At 36.0% G+C, this 25,953-nt stretch overlaps 1 protein-coding gene and 2 long non-coding RNA genes across 4 annotated transcripts in view; all 3 read left to right on the top strand.

Moving 5' to 3' along the window:
• Positions 1-25,953, top strand: part of LOC141376109 (uncharacterized) — a 607,180-nt gene that overhangs the window by 295,923 nt on the left and 285,304 nt on the right. The window lies entirely within an intron of this gene.
• Positions 1-25,953, top strand: part of gdap2 (ganglioside induced differentiation associated protein 2) — a 47,138-nt gene that overhangs the window by 10,085 nt on the left and 11,100 nt on the right. The window contains 6 exon segments of one of the 2 annotated variants that reach the window (NM_001004563.1): positions 5,354-5,504; positions 6,955-7,031; positions 9,652-9,728; positions 12,188-12,327; positions 17,200-17,254; positions 18,964-19,107. In NM_001004563.1, coding sequence (NP_001004563.1) covers positions 5,354-5,504; positions 6,955-7,031; positions 9,652-9,728; positions 12,188-12,327; positions 17,200-17,254; positions 18,964-19,107 — 644 coding nt within the window. 2 annotated transcript variants of the gene reach the window in all.
• Positions 20,794-25,284, top strand: LOC141376110 (uncharacterized). The gene is made up of 2 exons (XR_012385313.1): positions 20,794-21,610; positions 21,652-25,284. It is a non-coding gene; the product is annotated as an uncharacterized lncRNA (long non-coding RNA).

Here is a 25,953-nt window from a genome sequence, read left to right as displayed (position 1 = left end):
TGCTTATATGAGAGTGAGTGTCCATTTGGCTTGCTTGCTTGCCATAGCACTCCGAGCACATGTGTATATTTATTTGTTAGTGGGAGATTAAACTTGTATATTTGTTGGCTTGCCTTTATGTCAAGCCTAGATCTCGTGGACTGTGCGCCAGCTGTGTTAAGGTGATCAAGTCTCAGTAGAGCTGTTGATCCAAGTTAAACAAGCCACATAAGTCAGGTCCCATGTAAATAAACACTGCACTTTCCTGCCTTTCTTTCAATGCTTTAATCCAGGTCATGGAAAGGGAGCCCAAGGTCTTTTACCAACTGATCTATTAAATCAGCTATTTCCAACCCAAGTTAAGGTCACTCAGTATTGAGCTTTATTAGTTTTGCTTCTGGATGTTTGCTTGAGCGATTGAGAGTGACAACAAGCTACTGCATAATCGGAACTAATGTGATCGCTTAACTAAATTAGCCTCTCCATATTTACTGAAGTGGCACAACACAAATGTTAAGCGTTCATTTTCTTTATCATTTGTGTTGTTAAAGAGAATAGATGAAAAACTGATAACAAATGGACATCGGTTTCAAACCGCCATTACTGGCCATTTTATTAGGTACACCTTACTAGTATTGGGTTTGACCACATTTTGCCTTCAGAACTGCCTTAATCCTTCATAGCATATATTCTGCAATGTACTGGAAATATTCCTCAGAGATTTTGGTCCATATTGACATGATAGCAACACGCAGTTGCTGCAGATTTGTCGGCTGCACATCCATGATGCAAATCTCCCGTTCCACCACATCCCAAAGGTGCTATATTGGATTGAGATCTGGTGACTGTGGAGACTCATTGTCATGTTCAAGAAACCAGTCTGACATGATTCGCACTTTATGACATGGTGCATTATCCTGCTGGAAGTAGCCATCAGTGTACACTGTGGTCATAAAGGGATGGACATGGTCAGCAACAATACCAAGGTAGGCTGTGGCGTTGATACAATGCTCAATTGGTACTAATGGGTCCAAAGTGTGCCTAGAAAATATCCCCACACACCTTACACCACCAGCAGCCAGAACCATTGATACAATTCAAGTTGGATTCATGCTTTCATGTTGTTGATTCGAAATTCTGACCCTACCATTCGAATGTGACAGCAGTAGTCGAGACTCATCAGACCAGGCAACGTCTTTCCAATCTTCTATAGTCCAATTTTAGTGAACCTGTGCCAAATGTAGCTTTATTTTCCTGTTCTTAGCTGACAGGAGTGGCACCCGGTGTGGTCTTCTGCTCCTGTAGCCCATCTGCTTCAAGGTTGGACGTGTTGTGTGTTCAGAGATGCTCTTCTATATACCTCGGTTGTAATGAATGGTTATTTGAGTTACTGTCGCCTTCCTATCAGCTAGAACCAGTCTGGCTCCTCTGAGCTCTGGCATAAACAAGGCATTTGCACCCACTGAACTGCTCTCACTGGAGATTTTTTTCATTTTCAGACCATTCTCTGTAAACCCTAGGGATAGTTGTGTGTGAAAATCTCAGTAGATCAGCAGTTTCTGAAATACTGAGACCAGCTTGTCTGGCTCCATCAACCATGTCACGTTGAAAGTCTCTATTGTTCCACATTCTGATGTGCGGTTTTAACTGCAGCAGTTCCTCTTGACCATGTCTACATGCCTAAATGCATTGAGTTGCTGCCATGTGATTGACTGATTATAAATTTACGTTAACGAGCAGTTGTACACACACACACACTATAATATGTTTTACTCCACAGAACTCCACATTTTTTTGCACAGGCCTGTCTAAGGGGTTAATGCTGCCAACGGATAATCAACAGTACAAATTACACATGTGACCTCTTTCCAACAGGTAAAACCACCAACAATCAAGAATGCATAATCATGTACTGTCATGGATTTGCAGTGTCATTTGCATGTCATTATAATGGAAGTCTATAGGGCAAAAACAGCCACGAACATAATGAAAGGGTACTAAATTTGAACCAAACACAAGGGTTAATTCCAACATTACTGGTTGAGCCAGGCCTGCGGTTTCAGGCTGGTTAGGTTTCTTTAACAAATAGAACAGTATATTCGTAGCGTTTGCATTTAATATATGTAATCTGATTGGCAGTCAAAACTATGTACAATGACTGATGAATGTCAAATAAGTATTGAATGAAAAATTACACTACTTAAATGGTGTTTTAGACTTGTGACCTGTATATATTTCCTACGTGATCCTATGTGAATCTAATTTCTCCCATCAAACATTTTTGGTAACTATAATACTGTCTTTAACGCTGAGGTCTACAACTAGTAAAACGCATTATAATCAATCATTATTCTGTCTTATTGTATGTTGTGCAATGTTGATACAAACTCGGACAATAAACTGATACCTTGTTCTCGTACTGCATTTTAAGTGGCCATTCTGACTTCGACTTGCAGGATAAAATGGCTATAACATGTTTGTCATGTTCAACATAAGTGTCTAACTCTTGTGGCATAAGCAACAATGGCTGCATTTGGTGTACATCAAATGAAATAAAAGGACAATGAATTTCAGGTCATGGTCACAATATAAAGTTTCAGTTGGATCAGAGCTCTCACCTAAAGTGTAAGCTCTTTACTTCTAATATTAATAATGTAGTCCTGCAGGGTTCGGTGTTGAGTCCTCTCTGAAGTAGACAATCTGCAGGTCTAAAAGTTTAGTATTCTACTTCTCTTTTTTATGATTTATTGAATTGTTCCTTGTTCCATCTTTGGTTTAGCTAGATTCATAATCCAGGTTTTTATGAGGATCAGCAGTGTTTGTTCTTATGTAGTCTTTCTGAAAGACATTAAAGGGCACTCTTTCAATGTTTGTAAACCGGCAGTGCTGCACCCGGTCACTGATCTGACTGATCTTTTCGAACTCTTGTCTTCGTACATGGCCTTTCATCATGTGATGCAGGTCTGCTTGTTATTCTTAAAGTAATATTAAAGACAGCAGGTGACTAGGCCTTCACTAATACAGCCAGCTCTTGTGGATTAGTCTATAATGTAGTGGTTTCAAAGCATGCCTCAAACCACACACTTGCCTAATCTACTTTCTCCTGATTTACCCTTCAGGCTTTTTTCTTCAGTTCCTCTTATTTCTTTCTGCCTGTATATTTTGTGTTATTCATTCTTATTTCTCTTAAATCTTATATGTTCTGTTGTGTATTTTACATATGAAAATTAGGGATTTAAACGGTACTGTTTTGATACTTTTCAGTTTATTGTTTTTTTTCTATGCCATTTACATTATACTTAAAAAAAAATCTGGCCAAATTAAGGTATTTTCATTTCAGTTCATCTTTATTTGTATACCGCTTTTACAATGTAGATTAAAAAGCAGCTCACCATTGAAATTCTAGTAAATTGAAACTGTTAGTGAAGTTTTCAGAGTTGAAGTTCAGTTTAGTTCATTTCAGTGTGTTTTAATTTTCACTGTTGAAAGTCTAAACACTGAAGAGCAAATGCATCGATGCTCTTAAACCAAGCAAGCCAGTGCTGAGGAACAAACTTCACCAATTGTCGAAAGTTAAGGAAATAACCTTGAAAGAAACCAGCCTCAGTTGGGCTAGACCATTTGTCCTCTGGCCAAACTTCTTGTGAAGAGCTGCAGTCTGAGCACTGTTGGCTGGAGAATGCTGGATGTCTATCATTGAGAAGCTACAGGTGTGAGAAGGTCACCGTCGGGTGTTCAGGCTTGCCCATGAGATCAATTCGGAGACTCAATTGTCACTGGAGTCTTTCAGGAATCAGTCTCATGCTCTCCACTTCTCCATGACCGCCACAGCATCTGCTCAGGATACGGCCTGGTCCAGGATTATGGATGCCTCTAGAAGTCCTCTATGGTTGGCATCATCTCTTCACAGATCTTTGAGCAATGGTGCTACACAACCTCTAGAGGCCTCAAAATGAGTATCCCCAGGTAGAGAACAAAGAAAATAAATATTAAATATCAATGCAAAATTAAGTTCTACACATAAAAAATAGCAGTTATATGAAAAATTTTTAATAAAATATCTGGTGCATTACGACAAGAGAACTGTGTCTTACAGGTGATTGTCAAGGCCACTCACCTGCAAGGAGCACACTCATGCATCATACTGTTATACGATGCATTGTATGTATGAATTTAGGAGCCATAAATGAGAAGGCTCGACCTCCTTTAGTAGACTTTGCTATTCTGAGTACTAACTGAAGCCCTGTGTGTTGAGATCTTAAAGAACGGATTGGATTGTTGCGCGTCATAAGGTTGGTTAGATAAACAGAAGCTAGATTATTTAAAGCTTTATAGGTAAGGAGCGATATTTTAGAATCAATATTGAACATAACAAGCAGCCAGTATAAGGAAGATAAAATTGGAGTGATATGATCATATTTTCTAGACCTGGTAACTATGGCAGCTGCATTTTACACTAAATGAAGTTTATTAAGTTTATTTACATTGTACCTTTTATTGTTCTGTCATTCATTTTCTATTCTATAAATATATTTGGATTTAATTCTTTTTATTCTTTACAAGTTGGGATTATTACATAAACAGCCTTTCATAAAATTGAATGTCATGATGTGATAAATTCCAATTCTCAAAATCCAAACAGCTAAAAGCCTTATTAGACAGAGCAACCATTGATAATGTCCATTCATAAAAGGCCTATCATAAAATGACCATATGTTATGTTGCATTGCAAAAAACAAAATCTTATTCTTTGCTTCAACATGCTGTAATGTTTTTTGGACTGATATCTTTCAGGATGCATCTGCATTTAATTGAATCTCGATGTCTCAGCCTAGGTTTGCTAGCAGCTATCATCCTCCTATTTACCTGTTAGTGTTTCTTTCATTTCAGGCTACATATTTCACAGACTGACCTGTGACCATGTAGTTGAGCTGAGGAAATGAGAAAAGTTGTGTTTGCTGTTAAGACTGGACTTTCTTTTCATGTCTGTTTGGATATGGCGAAGGTTGGCCCGTAATCGAGATCTGGCATATGCATGTAAACAAGATTAACAGATGAGGATTATTTGTGCGCTTTGCCTGGCCGTACATCACACACACCACTGGCGTTCCCAGCTCTGGTTGAGGGTGGGAGGTCACGTCTGGTGGAGTGGACCACATTTGTACCATATTGTAGCGCTCGCTGAACCTGGTAATGTTCATTCCAAATGTGTGAGAGTATATCTTGACGTTCATCATGGCCAAAGAATTTGTGCTTCAGTGAACTTTTATGACATGTTGGATTTGTTTTTCTTGTAATATCCAGAACTCTTAATGTAGTGCACTAATGCATGCTAATAAGCATGTAATATTAATCTTGAGCCAATATTCTGCAGATGACCCAGAGGATGATTCACTAGACTCGGATCTGGGACTGGTCGGAAGTCATGCCTTTGCTCGTATGGAAGGAGATGTGGATAAGCAACGGAAACTCATCCTTCAGGGGCAGATGTCTGAAGTAGCCCAGCAGAAACAACACCAAAGAAAGTAAGATGCTTAGTTCCCAGCAAGCATTTCTTTAAAAGAAGTCTAGTAGACATCTTATCATAGACGTCTTGGCTAAAACAAAGCCAAACTCGGGCTGTCAGTGAAGCTCTAATAGGCATAGACTTAGAATAGCCCATAATTAAACTAGCCATTAAACATACAGAAATGAATGAATGCACACTTGAATTCTGTCTAATCTGTGTTTTTAATGACTAGTCTAGTTTTGGGCTGTTCTAATAGACATCTATTAAATGTTCTCTGATTTTAGCCTGGTTTTAGCCAAGACGTCTATGTTTAGACGTCTATTAGATGTCTGTTAAATGTGTATTTTGCCTGTAGGGTTATATCATACTGTTGCCTTTTACACCTACAACATTTTTTAAATGAAACCACCTGCAAATATTTACTTTGGTAGGTTCTTCCAGAGTATTGTAGTTGTTGACTCTGCTGTACAGTCATTGTAAATTGATATCATCTTTCTACATTACGTTTTGGGTGGTGTAATGTGGCAAATATTAAAATGAAACCCCTCTTTTTTGCACTTATATCAGACTTGTATTTATTTTATGAGTAGAATTGTGTATTTTACTTTGTATTTGTCAAATAAAATTAAAATAAGATATGTGAACATTACAATTAAAGAAAAGGCGGTATTTCGTTTTTACCCTACTACATTATCTAAAAAATTATGCATTACTATACTGTAATGTAAATAATTATTTAATGAATTTACTCCTATGATAGAATATTGGTCAGAATTCCTAAGAAACCTACAGAGCCTTCATCCCATCATATTTTGGATTTACTTGGAATCATAGAGTTATTATAAATAATTCATCAGTTGCACATCATTACTTTTTATTATAAATTCATGCGCCCATAGAAGCTTTAACCAAAACATTTTCCTTCAACTCTCAATGACATCTCTTCTCTGATGGCGTTCATGGGTGAAAAGATGAGACAATCTGTCACTCATGATGAGGTCTGCCAATAGCAAACCACAACCATTCAACCATACAATCAATTACTGTTAGACAAATCCAAGGTCTGGCCTACATATTTTCTAGCTTAAGAAGCAGATTCACTCCGATATATGACACAAATTGGAAGAGGAGACTATCACAACTGTTTTTTTAATAAGTAACAGCAGTTTTACTTTACTACCACCCATTTTAAAACTTTGGTTATCATAACAAATATTTAAGACACTGGAAACTTAGCAGCATCCTAACAGCTGTCAGCCATATTTAGCCGTATATTTGCTAAGAAAATTTTTATGTTATGATTTCATTCATACTCAAAATTATTGATTACAGACATGTTTATACTGTAGAACTGCGTACTTCAAGTGTGCATGTTTGTTTGTATCTTTTCCCAGAAATCCACTTCATATCAGATTATTTACATTGTCATAAATTGGTTAGATGTGGTTTCTTTTTTGTTTTTACAGCTATAACCGCTGGCTTTGCAAAGCTCGTGCAGAGGACCTCTCAGACATAGCAGCGTTGAAGGCATTATATCAGACCGGTCAGTCTCTGTCTCTGTCTCTGTCTCTCTCTGTCTCTCTCTGTCTCTCTCTGTCTCTCTCTCTGTCTGTCTGTCTGTCTGTCTTTTTTCCCATGGTAACCTTTGATTTGGCCCACCATCCCATCCGGAAAGAAAGGGAGAATGATAGGTAGACATAGGCCAGTATAAGATTCTGACGGTATGATAACCTTGGATAAAGATATTATGATTTCACAGTTTCCTGATATTGTGATTACTGCTCTGAAATACATTCTTTTTAAATGTCTGGGTAAAAAACAAAAACTTTTTTTTCTTTTGAACAGTGTATTTTATTTTGAGAAACATTTAAATATTTTGCAATAGTAAACATCTCAGGCTTAATGAATTATTGACTTCTGCTGTTTTAATTTGTTTCAAAAACAATTTTTTTTTTTACAATTTAAAACTGCATCTATAGAGATCTTTTCTGCTGGAGATACTGTTGTCCTAAATAACAAAACAAAAATGTTAAAAATTAAACAAAAAATTGTACACATACCGTAGGAATGCTATTGCACAAATCTTTGACTGTTTAAAAACCTTGACTTTTCCAAACCGCGATATACCTTGAAAACGGTTATCATCCAATGCCTAATGATAGGTTGGGGCAAATGCTTTTGACAGAGATTATCATTTTGAATTAAACGCAACCTTTTGTTTTTTTGTTTTCTCACTGAGCTACAAAAAAGGCAACTGAAATTAGATGATTCAATAGAATGTTGTACATGAATCAGACTTTTAACATGTAAATACTGTCAGTTGACAGATGCACAAGTCATCTGTGAGCAAATCAAGGTGAAGGCAGGAGCAGGTTGTCTATTGTATTCTGCATTGAACTCCTTTGTGTTAAAAATGGAATGGGTTTTAATGTAATAAGTTCAGTCTAAAATGATAAAAATGATAATACGTTAGTTAATATGATTTAAAGCAGCATCCTTAGGAAATTCTCTTTGGCAAATTTATTGTAATTTGGTTTGGCCCACAGTCCTCAATCAAACTTGGTTTTTGGCCTGTTATAGGAAAAACTTTGGGGACCCCTGTCCTAGATGTTCCGAGGATGAGGTTAAAAAATAAAGGTGACTAAGCCTTTTCTGTCACCGCTCAAAATTTATGGAACAGCTTGACCACTTTTATAAAAAGTGATCAAACTGTTGATCTTTTTTAATCAATGCTTAAGACATGCATGTATACTTTATCATTCACTTCGATTTAAGATTTGCAATACGATGCTATGTTTATATATATATATATTTTTTTACGTTTTCTGACACTGTGAAGCACTTTGGTTAACAATGGTTATTTTTAAATGTGCTATACATATCAAATTGAATAAAAAAACAGAATAAAAGTATTATATTTATATTTTATTAACTATTAATCACTATAAAATTAAATATATAAAGATCTTTAAAAATATACAATATATATTATATAAAATATTTTGGAACTCATTTAGTTTAGATTTAGTTACAAAAAATATGTAAATAATATAAAGACCAAAGATCAAAAATGAGTCATCAAATCATCACAATGTATACAGAAAATGTATTCAAACTTCCAAAAATGAATTGAAACTATAAACACTCCTATAGTACTAAAACAACACTGCCTCATTAATTCTGAGTGGGTTTCTTTTAATGCAAGGCAAATTTTCAAAAATGTTGATGTTCATGCAGAGTTTAATTTTATTAATTTTTTTTTAAATATTTCAAATCGTTTTTAATTTGACAGAAGTTAATTGAATTATCTGGCATATCAATTAATGTGATGAAAAAATATTTAACTCTACAGCTCTTAGTCTATGCATGTTAAAGTTACTGTAGCAGTATGATACTGTCAATTGTTTGCCTGTTTTTATCTCGCACATGTTCTCTTTGTGTTGCTGTTTCTCTCTGTATATCTTTCTGCACATGTGGACTTTGTGTTCTCTCCATCTGTGTGTTTGCTCTCTGGGCAGGAAACCTTTGTTCCGCCTCATTGAGCTCAACATCGGGGGGTTCTGTAATCCATTTCTCTCGTTTCTCAATTTCAGGATAAAAAATAGCCACCAAAGTAACAGTTTCTGTGTCGATAAGAATTTATCTTCATTTTAAAATTGCTGTCAAAGCTAACCCACTGAGTTTAAACATCATGTCATTTTATTACAGTTAGCCAGAAGCTATTAGTCCTGCTAAATTAATTTTGTATTTTTTTCCTAAAAAGCACCCAACCATACTTTTCATAAAACTAAATCACACTGACTCTGTTGACCAAATGGGGGCAGACTTTATCCAGCTGTACACTTCAACACATACATGTTCACTGTCCACATGAGGATGGGCTTTATAAAACCATTTGGCCATGCATGTGCAGATGTTTCTCATAATATGATGCATAAACATGCATTTCAATATATATATATGCATAACTCTTGCAGTTCTGCAAGATGAGTCCATTAAACAGGGTGAGGCTGAAACGTGTAACATGATTCTCAGATTTGCTGCACATGCGAATGCTTTCACTGAGGGAATGTGATCTTTTGCCCATATTAGGGTCTGAGTGAATGTGAGGAATCATCCTTTCGTAATATAGTTGTATCTTTTTCTCTCTCTCTCATTTTCAGGTGTCGATCTGTGCGGTAGGACAGTCATGGTTGTAGTTGGCAGGAATATTCCAGTGACGCTTATTGACATGGAGAAGGTAAAAGAGAAATCACTCATACACTCTGTTTCAACAGATTTAGCGACAAGTGTTGCCTAATATGATAAAAAGCTAAATAATTTAAATAATTTTTTTTTCACCCAAAAGCAAGAGTTTGCTGTTAATTTACTCTTTATCAGGCCAAGTAGGTGACTTTATTTTCACATTAAAACATTAAAGTGCACATGAAATCGAGACTAACCATAAGATTTTGTTAGATCACATTGCCAGTTTTGTAGTGAACAATTCATCTGTGCATGTCATTAAGAAAAAAAGTTTGCTTTTGTACTCTAAAATTAAAATCTAAATAAAAAGCACTTCCTGTTTTTTTTTGTTATATTCTCAGATTGCGTGTTTTGAGGTATTAGACATGGCTAACATACTTAACCACGCTGCTCCACATTTCAGTTTTGACAACAAACACTAATGGTGAGGAGGAGGTGTCTGTTAGGTTGTAATAACTCCCAAAACACATTTCCCAGTCTTTCTGAATGAACTTTACTACATCCATTCAGCTCGCAGCAGAAAAAAACGTCTATGCCTCCTGTTTGCACATCTTCTGTTTCTCTAGGAACTGTCACAATCTGAAAAAAACAGCTTCTGGTTCGTGGGAATTTTAAAGACATTTTTTAGCTGACACCAATTATGCACATTGTGATGTTTAATTGAATTTAATAACAGCAAACTGAATATAGGCAAAATAAAAAAATATTTTTCAATCAGTCTATGCAAGAAACTGAACATTGTTCACACTTTTTGTTGAGCCATGGATTAAATGTAGTGATGCTATAAATAATGTTTAGTTTCCAAGTTGCACAGACCGATTTATTTTGCTTTATAAAATCTTTAAATGTTTTTTTTTTTTTTTTTTTTTTTTACTATCAAAGTCCTGGAGACCTTAGACTAATCACCAAGGAGGATGGTTAAAACCTTTTTTTTTTTCAATTTTCTATTGAGGAAAAGTAACATATTACATCTCGAAGGGCCTGAGGAGCAGTAAATGAACAGCAAATTTAAATTTTTTAGATAAATAATCATTTAAATGGTTTTTCATAAAACTGATTATGTCATAGAATCTTTGTTACAAGGTATGAATGTAAACTTTGATTGAAATGTTTATTCTTTAATAAAAAAACACAGTTTTATTTATTACTTTTTAAGGGGTTCGTTGTTTCACTGTTAATGACAATTTGGAAATTGTGACTGATTAAAATATTTATTAAAGCATTAATTCATTCAAAACTGAAATTCCTTTCATTGTTTATTTGTATACACTACCTGACAAAAGTCTTTAGGAACAACAAATAATAACTTGACTTCTAGTTGATAATTTGGTATCAGAAGTGGCTTATATGAAAGGCAAAGGCCTCTAGATTACACTTATTTTGCTAAAATAAAATATGTTCATGCCTTGATTTTTAATTATTTAATTAGGACCGTAAGATTTGACTTTGCCTAGACAAAAGTCTTGTCACTTAACAGAAATAATGTACAGTATAGCATATAAAGTCATGGTGCAGTGAAAAAAGAATTAATATCTGTATGACTCTCATGAGCTTGCAGGACTGCATCCAAACATCTCTGCATGACCCAAATAACTTATTAATAAAGTCATCTGGAATGGCAAAGAAAGCGTTCTTGCAGGACTCCCAGAATCAATAATGTTCATGTCTGGTGACTGGGCTGGCCAATCCTGGAGCACCTTGACCTTCTTTGCTTTTAGGAACTTTGATGTGGAGGCTGACGTATGAGAAGGAGCGCTATCCTGCTGAAGAATATGCCCTCTCCTGTGGTTTATAATAGGCAGCACAAACATCTTGATACCTCAGGCTGTTGATGTTACCATCCATTTTTTAATTTTTTTTTTTTGCCATCCACTTTTCTTTCATGCAGATTTCTTCATCCAGATTTCTTTCATGCCCCCATACTGAATGTAACCCCAAACCATGATTTTTCCTTCACCAAACTTTACAGTTTCTGTGAGAATCTTGGGTCCATGCGGGTGTCAATAAGTCCTCTGCAGTATTTGTGATGATTGGGATGCAGTTCAACAGATGATTCATCTGAAAAATTGACCTTCTGCCACTTTTTCAAATGATCAACTTGAAGACAAGTTATTATTTGTTGCTCTTTCAACAGGGATCGACGATAAGACGTTTGTCAGGTTGTGTTGTCTTAACAAACCCGTGTGGCTTTCTTTGGAAAACAAAAAAGTTATTTAGAGATGTGCAGCTGAGTAAATGATAATGGAATTTTCATTATTGCTTAACAAAATCTGTAAAACTGAAAAAAAATTATATAGTGCCATCCCAAATAGTACTATTTTGCAATGATTTGCTTTATCTGTAGATGCTATGTGTATTATTTTGTGTTTTATTCGTGCCAGGAAGTGAAGTATAGAAGCCTGTATTTTTTTATTTTTATTTAAATACCTGAATAATGGTGTGTTTGTGTGCTAGGCTTTGCTGTATTTCATCCATGTGATGGACCACATAACAGTGAAGGAGTATGTGATGGTGTATTTCCACACGCTCACCGGTGAACACAACCACCTGGACACAGACTTTCTCAAGAAGCTCTATGACATTGTGGACGCCAAGTAAGATCTATTTCTGTCCCTTTACAGAGATACTACAAACCACCCACATGTCCTGCTCTGTATGACCTTACAATGTTTGCGAGATGACTTGACCCAGTTCTTGGTGAAGATTTTCTTTAAAACCATAACTCCCAGACATGGAAAAGCTAATCACAGTTTCATATAAATGCTGGTTTGGTGACTGTAGGTTTTTTATGAGCTTCTAGTGCGGAACAGCACACTGTCTGTCTCCTCAAACCCAAACGCGCAGGACATGGTGTAACAAACGTCTTTGTTTTGGGCATTCTGTTCTTCGAATGTCATGAAGATTATTCACAGAAGTTTGATCCTTTTGTGGGTTTTGACAAGTTTGGAAAGCACCGTTCGATGTAAATCACGGCTGAGTCATGTTTCCTCTGGTTTACCTCTATCACACTAATGCGTTTTCACTCTGAGTAATTTGGCGAATTGCAGGCGAATTGTTCTTTCACACCAAACACAAAAAGAATTGATCACTATATGAACGGTGGGTAACACTTTATTTTGATGCTCCATTTGAGTCTGCTTAATATGTTGATACTGCTCCTTCAACAGACATTGAACTGACTATAAGAAACTTTGCATGAACATGTCAACTTACACTAACCCTAACCCCAACCTAACAGTCAACTTATAATCTAATGAGAATTAATTGGCATGTAGATGCAATGTAATTTAAATGTAACAAATGCGCCATCAAAAAAAGTGTGACCGAGCAGTGTATTTTTTTTTTAACAGCCAGCTGACTATTGATGAGTGATCCTGATTGTATTTTGTATTTGTTTTTCGTGTCTCTTAAGGAGAATTTACCTTTTACAAAATGTCTTAAGTCTCTGCTTAGACCTAATTTAAGTAAATTTAAAAATAAAATCTTTTTTAAGCATATTTCACATTATAAAAAACTTGAGTAGGTGACGCAGTGGCGCAGTAGGTGTGTGTGGAAATCTCCCAGAGATGGGTTGTGGCTGGGAGGGAATCCGCTGCGTAAAAATGTGCTGGATGAGTTGGCAGTTCATTCCGCTGTGGCGACCCTGGATCAATAAAGGGAATAAGCCGACAAGAAAATTAATGAAAATAAACGAATGAAAAAACTTAAACTACCATAACCATGAACTAATTTGTTTTTTGATAATGTTAGCAAGATATTAACATCAAAAAACATTGAAATAATTGGTCCATTTCTTTGTGTTGTCTTTGACCTTTTATCAGAATGCTCTGTTTGAATGTGTGTGGCAGGCTGTAGACTCAAAAATCAACTGCCACTGTGTGATTTGGCTTTGCATGTAAACAATGCGGAACAGGCAGTGGAGTAGAAGTAGGCGTCGATCTTCTGCGGAGGTGGGGCTTTTCCACTTTATTACATCATGGAGTAGAACATTCTATTTCCTGTCATTTGGATTGCCTTCAATGTCCATAAGCTGTTTTTAGAGTATCAAGCTCCGCAGAGTAACAAAAGTAACAGAGCTGTTTTTAGAGTAACAAGCTTCTTTTTCAAGCTCCAGAACTTGCTAGATGTTTTTATAATACTGTGATGTCTTATTTCAAAATATTAAGGGAATTTTTGTTTCTCAGTTTATGACCCCTTTAATGAATAGTTCCTCATCATTTAATCACACTCAAGCTATTTTACATTTTTAGGTGTTTTTTCTTCTTCTCTTGAACACAAAACAAGAAATGCTGAGGAATGTTGGGGGTAAAAACAACCGTTGGCTTCTACACAAAATACTGTGAAAGTTGGCTTTTTTTGTTCTTCAGAATATCTGCCTTTGTGTTCAACAAAAGAAACTCAAACAGGTTTTGGACAAGTAGGATGAATAACGGATGACAGAATTTTCATTGTTTATGAACTATCCCTTTAAACAAGGTATTTGAAAAGGAATGCCAATTAGGTTTAGAGCGAGTACTTCCTTTTTTTAAAGTAGTGGTAGATTTCTTCGTTATCTGACAAACGTTTTTGTAACCGTGTTACTGGCCGCCCAAATTGTCAGTTTTCACCAATTTGCAAGTTGGTGAGCCACTCGGAAGTAACTGAAACCCAACAGCAGGTTGACCAGATGAAGGCCAAATTGATGAGTCTTTCAGACTTACCAGGAGCAAGAGAAGTTGGTCTTTCCAAATCTGTGATTTCTAAAATATTAAATCTTACTTGAAGTCCCCAAAAAAACATTGGTCATCCTAGGCGGACAAATTCATGAGAGGATAGGATATATGCTTATTTCATGTGGCTGCCAATTTAAAAATTAAAGCAAGGCTGCAGTGGGAAGAAACCTGGATATAGAGGACCAGCACTCATCATTGCAAAAACATGCCGTCGACTACAAACCTCCAGCTGTTGCTACGATTTCAAAGATGTGGTGTACACATCCCTTTAATATCATTCAGTTGAGTTTAATTTAAACAATTAAAAGCATATTAGGCATCAAACAAAATCATAATCTCTTCAAGAGTAATACGCTTAAGTGTCCTCCTAGGCAACAGTTCTTGGCACCAGGTAAACACTGTGGAGACGCTTCCCTGCTTCAGCCTATGTAACCCAGTGAGCGATAAAACAATGCAGTCCTGTTTTAAATGTTTGGAGCACACCCCTGTGTTGTCTGTAATAGATACTGGAATTTCGGTACCAATCGGTAGTGATGTTTTAAATTCTACCATTTCCTAAATTATTCCCAAAAAAAATGTCCTACTGCCATTTAAGCGCTGTTGAGCACGTTCTCAACAAAAATGACTGTGATTGGCCACGAAGGTCACCAGTTCACCGCTTTTCACTGAGTGCAAACATAAATGCATAGACACTGGAGCATTTTAAAGCCGTGAAGATCATCCATCAGCGGATCGCTCGTATGCACTTGATGAAGTCTGGTGAACTGATGACCTTCACGGTCAATCACAGTCATTTTTGTTGAGAACTGGTGAATACTATAGTAAATCAGCTGTGTTTAAGAACACACTCAATTGTTAGCACAATCATGAATTAATTTTTTTCAATACCAATTGGTGCCAAAATTCAGTATTGTGACAAGTTTGATTTAGTAAAAGAATCAGTTAATTAACTTGAGTTGATAAATGGCATCTGAAACGTGTGTTTGGGAAAGAAAACATTAGCTATCTAGTGCCATTTCCTTTACCTTAAATGAAAATGAGGTCCGATATCCCTTTTTCCCCACTATCTATTCCGAACGGACCCTTAGGTCACTCGGAAAACAGTGAAATAATAAATTTGTGTCCCTTTCCTTTCGCTGATGAGAAATACAGCCAGGTACACAATACGCCATCGTGGACGCCGTTCCTGTGTGACTCCAGGCGATACTTCCGTCTTTCTTTCCACCACAGCCTCACTTATGCTATTAAAATGGCAGTCACGTAAAATCAGTCTTTTGCAGAGAATCTTAATGGACAAAAATATCAACACTGTAGCTGCTTTTGCTCACCTGTTCAGCTCTGAAATGTATAAGGTTTTGTTTATCTTTGCATAGTGTCTCGATATTTGAAAAAACATTTAGGCTGAAATCCCACAATGACCAAACTTTTCAGCAGCAGAAATAATAAAAATGTGAAACCAACCTTTGCTGAGGAGCATGTTGTGTGGACAGAGAATTGATCCAAAATTCACTTTAGTGATAAAAGCAATTTAAATGTATTTAAAATAAAACATTTGCTTTGCAGTTTCATGGCTAATCACCCAAATAGGTCATGGGAATAGTTGATCATGCAAATACAGTCAAAACAGTGTGATCTCTTGTGTTGAATCAAGAACAAAAGATCTGTGGCCATTGGCTCCTAGCGAAGTGAAATAATTTTACTTTCATCTCAAGCAGCACTTTGGGAAATTCTGATGTGGGGTTTTGGTTATCAAGGCTAGAACACATAGAAATTGCAATGGTTTTGACACCTTGTAAACCTAAGGTCTCGATGTTCTCCTCTCCTCTAACCAGTTCAAAATCAGCAAGCATGCCACCGCAGAGGCCTACAAACACCTGCATGAAGATATCACCACGGAGTCCTCAATGCTGTTGTGTGCTAACAAAACTAATGTTCCTTTAATCGAAAAGACTTTTTCCTGGCTTAGTCGAGAGTTTGAGTCTTTGTTGAAAGTCAAAACCCTGGGAGGTGATAGTGAGGTCAGGCATTCATCTCTTTTTCTTTTTTTGAGGGACACTCACAGCATGCAGGCAGACGAAACCACAGTCTTGAAATAAAAAGCAGAAACTCTCTCCAGCTTTAGTCCCTCACACTTTCCGCACATCGTGGAGATCAGCGTGACTCATAACATCAAGAGCCAGGCCAATTGACTCGTGTCATTTATTATGAGGCATCAGTGAAGCAGGGGAGATGATCATTGTGTTATTCATCCTTACACAACATTGTTCTTTAAGAAAGCCTTTTACAGACATGATCCTGAGCAAGAACATCGAGTCTCTGTGGTATTTCAGTTAGTGATCACCGCCATCTTTACAGCTGAGCTAGCCAGTGATGCTATCAGTCTCTATGACCCCTGCTCATGGGCTTGGACAGGGTGGGACGAATCCATCGTGGGAAAGGGGAAAGGTTGACGGACACATCCTCAACACTTTTCGAACACCCCTCCACTTCTGGCTGTCCATATCTCTATCCATCTGTGTGTTTTGGATGACAGTGAGCGGCTTGGATGCGGCTGCTCTGCTGGACGCCATTCACCGACTTTTCCTAGTTCTTAAAAACTGCTTTAGCTCTTGTCCTAATGGGTTTATTGTTTTTGTTAAGGCAATAATCCTTTCAAAGCTCAGTGCGCCACAGGAATTCGCTATTTGGGTTTTAAGTAATTGGCTGAATGTGTTGATAATGTTTCTAAAATCAGATTTTCCTTTGTGTTTCAAGGTTTAAGAAAAACCTGAGGGCTTTCTACTTCGTTCACCCAACGTTCCGCTCCAAGGTAAATGTAATCAGTTCATCAACTTAGATGTAAGTCCATTAAAGGCAGTGCTAGATGCTTTTCTTTCCGAGCTCATGAGGGCCTGTGTTCTGATTCATGGCGGTCTGCTCCACATGTTTCGCATTGACTGTTTTTGCGTCTCTGTAACTGAATATGTTGAAAAGCATCTCTGAAACCGCATTGAGATTCATGATGTGCCCGCACTTACTGTTCCAAAGTGTTCCACAGAACCTATTCAGGTAATTGAAGTGCTTACGAGAGCATGTTGCCTCTGCCAGGCTTTGCTTTCATTTGCAAAATTATTCGACAATTATGCTTTGTGCGCTCCAAATGTAGAGGAACCCCGGCAATTAAGCGTCACATAATTGTTCATTTTATAATGCATCCATTTCAGTCAGAGAATGCTAGAGCATTGTAACAGTCCCAGGTGTGAAACGTGTTCAAGCATTAAAGGTGCGTCATTGGAGAAAACGCTGCAAATTATTAAGGAGCTTCAGAGCTTTGAATGAAATGTTGTTTTCCTTTAGAGTTAAAGTAAATACCTTGTGTTGGGTAAATGATTGATTTTATAGCTGCAAAGATTAATTTTTTAATAAACGCTGTTGTTTTGAACTTTAATTAAAATGGCTCTAAAAGCAGCAAAGAATTGCATTGCTATACAATACAATGGAAATCAGCAGAACCACCAAGTCATATTGTGTGGCTTAGAGAACTTTCTTATGTTCCTGTTAAAACAAATAATCTTTAATTTTAAAAAAATAAATCAACAAGATTTGGGGCACATTCATTGAATACATCAATAACTTGTATGTTACATTGACTTAAAATAATGATGTAAAAGAATGACTTGATCTTTTATTTGTCATCGTTGTTTACTTGTTTATTTCCTTTTATTTTACACATCAGCAAGATGTCTCACAATTATGCCCATTTAAGTGTTCTGTCTTGTGAGGGTGGGAATGAGGGGGAGGGTGGTTAGAAAAGAACGTTTACATGTATACTAAAATGATTCTGTATATTGTTGATATGAAAATAATTCATATATTGATTTAAAAAAAAAAAGACGTGTGAAAAGTGTTTGTAAGGACATGAGAATCATTTAAAACAAAAAATAAATTGGTAAAGAAGGGAATAAGCTGACGAGTGATTAAGAGTTAAAATTTGTTGTATTATCACTTATTTATTCTGCACAAATATATCTTTCAAAAGAACATGGTTTCACCCATTGTTTCACATTTTAACAGTTTAAAACATTGCATTAAGACAGCATGCAACATTACAATGTTGTTCAGAATTGATCTAATGTGCATTTGTTTAAAAAAAAAAAAGGGTGTAAAACCTGTATTAAATGAATTATTAAATGAAAATAAAATTTCTGTCATTATTTACTCACTCTTGGCTTGTTCTAAACTTTTTTTTATTGAACACAAAAGAAGATCTTCTGAAAAATATTATAACCATTAACTTCCACACTGTTTGTTTTTCTTTTTTCGGAAATCAATGCTCATGGTTTTTAGCTTCCTTCAAATATCTTTACCGTTTAACAGAGGAAAGAAAATCATAAAATTTGGAACCACATGAGAGTAAATAATGAGTAAATGATAAGTTCTGCGAGGTGAACTATCACTTCAAATGTTTCAAGAGCTATTTCTACATTTACTGTTTTATTTCATTTTCCCTCTATATTTTTTCTTTGTGACTCCCGTTAGGTCTCTACATGGTTCTTCACTACATTCAGCGTATCAGGCCTTAAAGACAAAGTCCATCACATAGAAAACCTGCAGCAGCTCTTCACCTGCGTCCTGCCTGAACAGATCGACATCCCTCCTTTTGTCCTGGAGTACGACTCACGGGTCAGTGTTGAGTTCTTTCACACACACACACACACACACACCTCAGTCTTATCCTCAAAAATCCTTCACCACAATACAATTGTCCATTGGGGATGAAAGATGTTACACTTCAAAAAAGAGGTGTGTTTGCAATCTGACCTTTCGTAATTCTTTCTATATTTAATCCGTATTAAATAATGTCAACATTTATTCACGATCATGTTGTTCAAAACCTTTATTGCTTTCTTTTATGAAATGCCAAGGAGTGATATGAAGAATACAATAGCTTGCTTTCTTCTAGAACTTTACAGTGCATTTTAAGCACCCAAAAAATGTGGTCTGTACACCAGTGTTGGGGGTAACGCGTTATAAGTAACATGCATTGCGTAATAATAATACTTTTTTCAAAGTAACGAGTAAAGTAACGCATCACTTTTAAAGATAAGTAATATTATTTAAATTGCATTTTAAAAAATGTAACACAAGGTACTTTTTAGCTTGCTTAATTGGCTTTTAAGAAATATATTGCGCATTAAAAATGATCTTAGTCAGATTTAATGGCATACTCAATGAGAGAGTGTGCTGCGAGGGAACAGACAGTCAGCTTGCATGCATCAGGTCTCTTTTTTTCAAAATAGATGAGTCAGTGTACTGTTCTACTAATTAAATAACTCAGGATATTGGTTTATTGTGAGTCAGAGGGAGTATCCGGTATGTAAGTATTGAAGAAGCAAACAGTTTCACGACAGCTCAATTTAACTCAAGTTCAATTTAATGAACTAGTTTGACCGGTTCACTTAGGAGGTTCGGGTAAAATCAAATTTTTATTTTATATAAAATTTTATTTGATATAAACTAGATGCAAAGACAACAAATAATTGTCATCAGTTCACGTTCTTCAGGTACAACAATAACTATAAAATATGATTACTGCTTTTATTGTTAAAGAAAGATTTTTTTCTCTTCTGGGAAATGATTTACACATTTGTTAGAGCCACATTAAGTAATTTATTCTATGTATAAAGCTCAAAAATTAGTTTTTATTTGGAGATGTTTTTTTTATCGTCTAACTGTTCATTTTGTTAAACATTTAAAGGATTAAAATCTGTTTTAATGTAAATTATTTCATGTTTGTAGCCCACTCTTAGGCTTTATTGCAATCTTTATCTTAATAGAAAAGGAAATTACTTAACTAATAATACAAATGTACAAATATAGCAAACACATTACTTTACATGCTTTCATTAATCTGTATAAACAGCATGTATATCCTACATTATTTAACGGAAATTGTAGGTTTATGTTATATAGGTGGTTTTTAAATGCAGAGCTTCTCTATAAAAAAGGTGCAAAAACACCTGCAAATTCTGAAAGAGATCAAACCTCAGCCAGGTAAGGGAAAGTAACACAAAAGTAACTCAAAAGTAACGTGACGCATTACTTACCATAAAAAGTAACAAAGTAACGCAATAATTTACTTTTTTGCTGGGAGTAACTCGATATTGTAATGCACTACTTTAAAAAGTAACTTTCCCCAGGACTGCTGTACCCTTGTGACATGTATTTATGTTATAGTCTTTTGTCGTAAAATAATAGCTTAATATGTGATGTGAGGTGAGAAACATTTTAGTAATTTTTCAATAAAAATTTCTTTACCTCAGAATCATTTTCATGATAAAAAATAAATAAAGTAGTTTTTTTTTTTTTGTCTCGTCTTTTAAAAAATCATTTAAATATTCACACATTAAAGTGAAAGTCTTAGAAATAGAATCAAATCACTTTTACAAACTTCATGAAGTAAAGCAAACACTATTAGCCATCTACAGAAAACAATTCTGGAGCAATGCAAGGCTGAACCAGCGGTTTTTATTTTTTGGGGTCAGCTATTCCTCTTAGAGAGATTAATTTTGACAAACTGGATTTCATTATTTAAGTCTTTGGATGGCTTTTACAGAGAACCGGATACTCCTCAGTTACATAAATTCTCCACAACCACGCGTTATCCAGAGACCCTGTTACTTGTTTGCTCAAACTGAGAGCATCTTTAGCCTTTTGGAAACCAAAACACATGACAATTCATGAAAGCTTTTCTGTGTTTTTGCATTTGAAGTGAAATCCACTTTTTGTTCAGCAAATGCTTCTCCACAGGCTTTAGACAAAACAAATGCAATATACTGTACAAATACAGTTAGATCCATAAATATTTGGACACAATTCTTTTTGTGCTTTATACAATAACACAATGGTTTACTTTTGGACACTTAACAATTGGATGGCACATATGCAAACAGTTGTAATTCCTACAGCATTCACTTGATCTGGATGTACAGTAAATACAAAAATTTCAGTCTGCAGGTAAAGCACATCGTTTTTAATTTCAAATTCATTGTGTTGGTGTACAGAGCCAAAAATGGTAGAATTATGTCTATGTCCAAATATTTATGGAACTGTATTATAGAAAAAAATTACCAAAATAAAAACCCTGTACTATAGACCATTTTGAGGGATGTAAACAACAACAATGGTCCCGGCGTACTTCCTGTTTTACATTTTTAATTTCTATAGCTTCCGAGAACCCAAAAGTGCCACATGTTGATAAATAATGTTATGATAGCTGTTTTAACATGAAGACAGGATTGAAATGCCTCTTGTTGCAGTTATGAAATAGTTTGATAACAAGTAAGAAATGTTCATGGGCCAATGGCATCACCACATTCAAATGGTCTATTATCTGAAGGTGGGTTAGTAATGAGCTTACAAAAGCAATGTGAAGGTTTTTTTAAGCACGTCTAGGTTAAATGTCTCAGCTCAAACATGTATAAGACTTTCTGTGCCTAGGTTTATTTAAAATGTACAACTTGTGACCAATTTTGTGCAAAATACTTTAAAGAGGTTTCCCCGTATGACCTGTTGTTTAAATACAGCGTTTAACTGTTTTATTTTTGGTGTAGTTGCTATATAAAAATAAGCCCTTTTTTAGGTCTTAATGAGGTCCTTTTTTGTTTTGAAATGGATTGTGTTTGGCTTGTGGAAAAGAGATGCTTTGGGTCAACGGTTAAAAATAAGTCACTAAGTATGGGTGGAGGAAAGTGTTTCCCTTCAGACTGAAACAGGCCTCAGCCGTGAGAAACTCGGCCGCCTGCTCGCTGCTCTCTCCAAATCACTTTTCATTTCTTAAGATTACTCTTATGTGGCACAGGGTGGCATATTTGAGGAAACAAAAAATCAGTTTGTTATGCCAGAATAGGAGAAGACAAATTATGTCAGGCATTGCAGGATCCCATTACCATTATAACATGATACTTAACATGTTTTCCCTTCAACATGGAGAACACTGTGCACAATTGAAAATGATGTGTTACATTTGTTCCACCACTGAATACAAGCTGTAATATTGCAGAGCTGATCTATGCATTATTTGGGCCCTCTAGATTGGTATTATTATTGGGTCAGTCATTTGCTTTTAGTTTTGCTGACTACGTTTTCCAAATACCCTGTGGTCTGATCACAAGAACCATAATCAGAAATTGTCTGAAAAACCACATATAAGGGGTGACCAACTATCCTGCATTTTTAGAGATGTCCCAAAATGAGTAACTTTCGCCAAACATAAGTAGTGTTCTGTACTGAAAGCTTGTCTGTTTTTTATTTTCTACATACTCATAATTAAATGTGTGTAATAACTTGTTTTTAAATCCCAATGGGGACTTAAACCTGATGCACAGAGACACATGGGGACTCATGAGGGTTGGGGTTATGTGTATGTGTTAGGGAGATAGAATCTGTACAATGAATCTGTGTGTGTGTGTGGGGGGGGGGTATAGATATGTATGTATGTGAAATATAACTCATGAAATATCTATTGAACAGCCATTATTATTGAGCTGTAGTGAAAAAGTGTTTCAATGCTAATTATTACTGGAACCAATTTGGATTAAAATGAACTGTTACTCCATCCAGGGCGTCTAGAACTACTGGACGAGAATGTTCTGGTCAAAGCTGCCAGTTACAACAACAACGTACAAGATTGATGGAAAAAACATATCAGTTTTTGTGTCTAATAAAAGGAAAAGTTGCTAGAAAGAAATTATTTTGGCTTAAAGTTGAAGTTCAAAGTAAAACTGAGTTATTTATATCTAGTCTGTCATATTCAGTTGCTTTTTTAGTAGATTAAATGGGTCTTGAGAATTACATTGGCACTAAACTTGCTAAGATCAAGTTATATAATGGCCAATAACAAGCTTACTTAAGATTTAAAGCATGTTATAAGTTTTTAAGAAGTTTTTAAATGTTTGTTTGTTTTTTTTTTAGTCTGTGCTGATTCATAAAATGTAAGCTAATACTGGCAACCAATCGGCCAAAACAATTAATATCCATAGCTTATGATGATTAAACCTTTAATGATTTATTTATTAATAAATGAGTGGATGATTTCTTGTGTAGGTAATATAGGCAGGTGGCAGGGACGGGTGTCGCGGGGGCACTTCAGATCATTTTGGAAGGGCACTTTCTATCCAAGACCAAAAAGGGCATGTGCACTGCACAGGTCGACCCCTATGTGTGCACGTGCCTGGTCGAATTGATCAGTCAAATGTTTAAATTTCCGTATTATAAGTAGTATAAGAGCAAATGTAACCCTAATTATAAAAATGATATGCCTTTGCTGGTGGTCATATTCTCCTATTTGTATTTTAGAAGTTGTTTTTTGTGTCCTTTTGCTCCTGTTTTTAAAGGGCAGTGGATTAACGTAAATGAAAGCAGGAAGGAAGACACAAAGGTGAGGCAGCTGTGAAGAATTGATCATGCCACTAATGTGTTAAATGGATGCTCTTTCTCACGCCAGGTGCACGTCGCCCTGCATTTCTGTGTTCGTTGAGCAAGAGTGCAGACACACAGACTTAATTAGCAAAAGAAAAGACATTTTGTTCTTGTGCTTTAACATGTTAACACAAACTCAGTGACTCTTTGGGTAAAAAAATGCAGGGTTTAATAGGTATGTCTGCTTTTTGTTTTTATCTCTGAACCCTTTCTATCTGAGCGATTCAACATAGAATCACATCCAACTTTAGATTATTGAAACCAAAAATCCACTTGTACTTGACAGCTTATTTAGACTGGTGTGTTTTATTAGTTGTGGACACTGTTAGTTTTGGAGACTTTCTGGATGTTATTGTCTGTGAGGAATAATCATAGTCATTTCATGAATGAATGTGTTGGCTATTTGAATGGATAAACCCATATTATCTGCCCTAGCACATGTTTTTGGTCACCATTCTTGGGTTTTGGATTTACTTTTGGACTACCTTGCTGGAGTATTTTCTGTCATTCTTTGATTACCCAGGAAGTTAATGGGCAGGAGGGGAAATGGCAGAATGAGTAAGCTTTCAATGCCAGTTGCACTCAGCTTTCTCTCTTTGCCCGTATGAATAGATGCAGTGCCATGGAAAGTCCAGCCATAGTCACTCACCTCAAATAACCCAGTCAGCTTTCCATAATGCATTCAAAGGCTTGTAAAAGCTTTTTATTTTGGACTCTCACCTCTGTACTGCAGGCAGTGTAATAGGCATTGTAATCTGGATTATGTTCTCAAATGACAAAAGTCTTGGATTTACATCATCATGAACATGTAATATACGAGAGACTGAACATGATTTAATGCCCCGAAAAATACTCATTGCAAAGTTCTCCATCATTCTTTGCTTGGAAGTAAAAGGATGTTGGAAATGGACTTTTAGTAGTAATATTCAATTAATTATAGTATAAGCGTTAATTTCATGTGTCACACAATTGAAGAGATGCTCTCAAGAACCTTTGTAAATATACCATATTTTGGTTTACATGAGAAAAATGTCTGTGACTCGCATATATAGATAATCTAGAAAGTCAGGTTGAATTTTTTATTTAAGGTTAAACATTTAACACTTTAGCAATATGATAGTGATTTAAGCATAAAATTCTAGACTATTTTCTTAGCTTATTTTCTAGGCTTTTCTTTGCTTAAACTTTACATTTTGTGCCGAACTGGACCATCAGCATGGAAAGGGTTTCATTCTGGAGTGCAATACAAATGGGGCAGTAATTGCCTTAGAATGGTAATGCAATGTGTAATTTCAGCAGCTATATGGACTATGATCAGATATTTCTGTTTTTGGCACTTTTTTATATTTACATTAAGTTTGATGACTAGAAAAAAAGAAATAGAGTTTTGTTTAGCCAGCTATAGAGAAACTGCCTGCCAGGCAACAGAGTAGCTCTACCAGCATGTCTTAGTACGGTTGTCTAATGATGTCTAGATTTCTTCGCCGAGGACCGATTGTAATTGTGAACTGGAACTATATCTACTGTTTTTAGAACCCTTAATCACCATAGTAGAAAAGTTGCATCCAATAGATATGAAGAGTTTGGTTGCAAAGCGCAATAAACGCCATTTTGTGACATTTGGATTTTATTTATTACTGTTCAGATGTACCTTAATCGATGTGTAAATTGCTGCCATTAATAACATTTAAGAATGTATATTTTGGGCCTGCTACAAAATGCATTTTTTCACAAAACGCCATATCCGCCCGACCAGTTTCTTTACAAAGTGTGATAGAACAGTTATAGAACATTCAGGAAGCTGCGCGAGCTCACCATCCCCTGGAAAGAGAGTTTGCTCATTGATTTAGCAATAGAAGATGAAGCCTTCAACTTCACAAAAATGTATAAAAACGCTACAAAAGTGGACTAGAACAAAATACGTCTGTCAACAATACGCAAATGCAGCAGGGAACGAGTCTCTGCTGATGTCAATTAAGAGGAAGGCCAGGGAGCGCCTTTTTTCCTGCGCTCCTCCCCATCACAAGATACCTGTCAGCAAGGCGACAT

Source organism: Danio rerio, chromosome 9, assembly GCF_049306965.1.
Source record: "Danio rerio strain Tuebingen ecotype United States chromosome 9, GRCz12tu, whole genome shotgun sequence".
In the NCBI taxonomy this organism is placed as follows: domain Eukaryota; kingdom Metazoa; phylum Chordata; class Actinopteri; order Cypriniformes; family Danionidae; genus Danio; species Danio rerio.
This window is presented reverse-complemented; position numbering and strand designations above follow the sequence as displayed.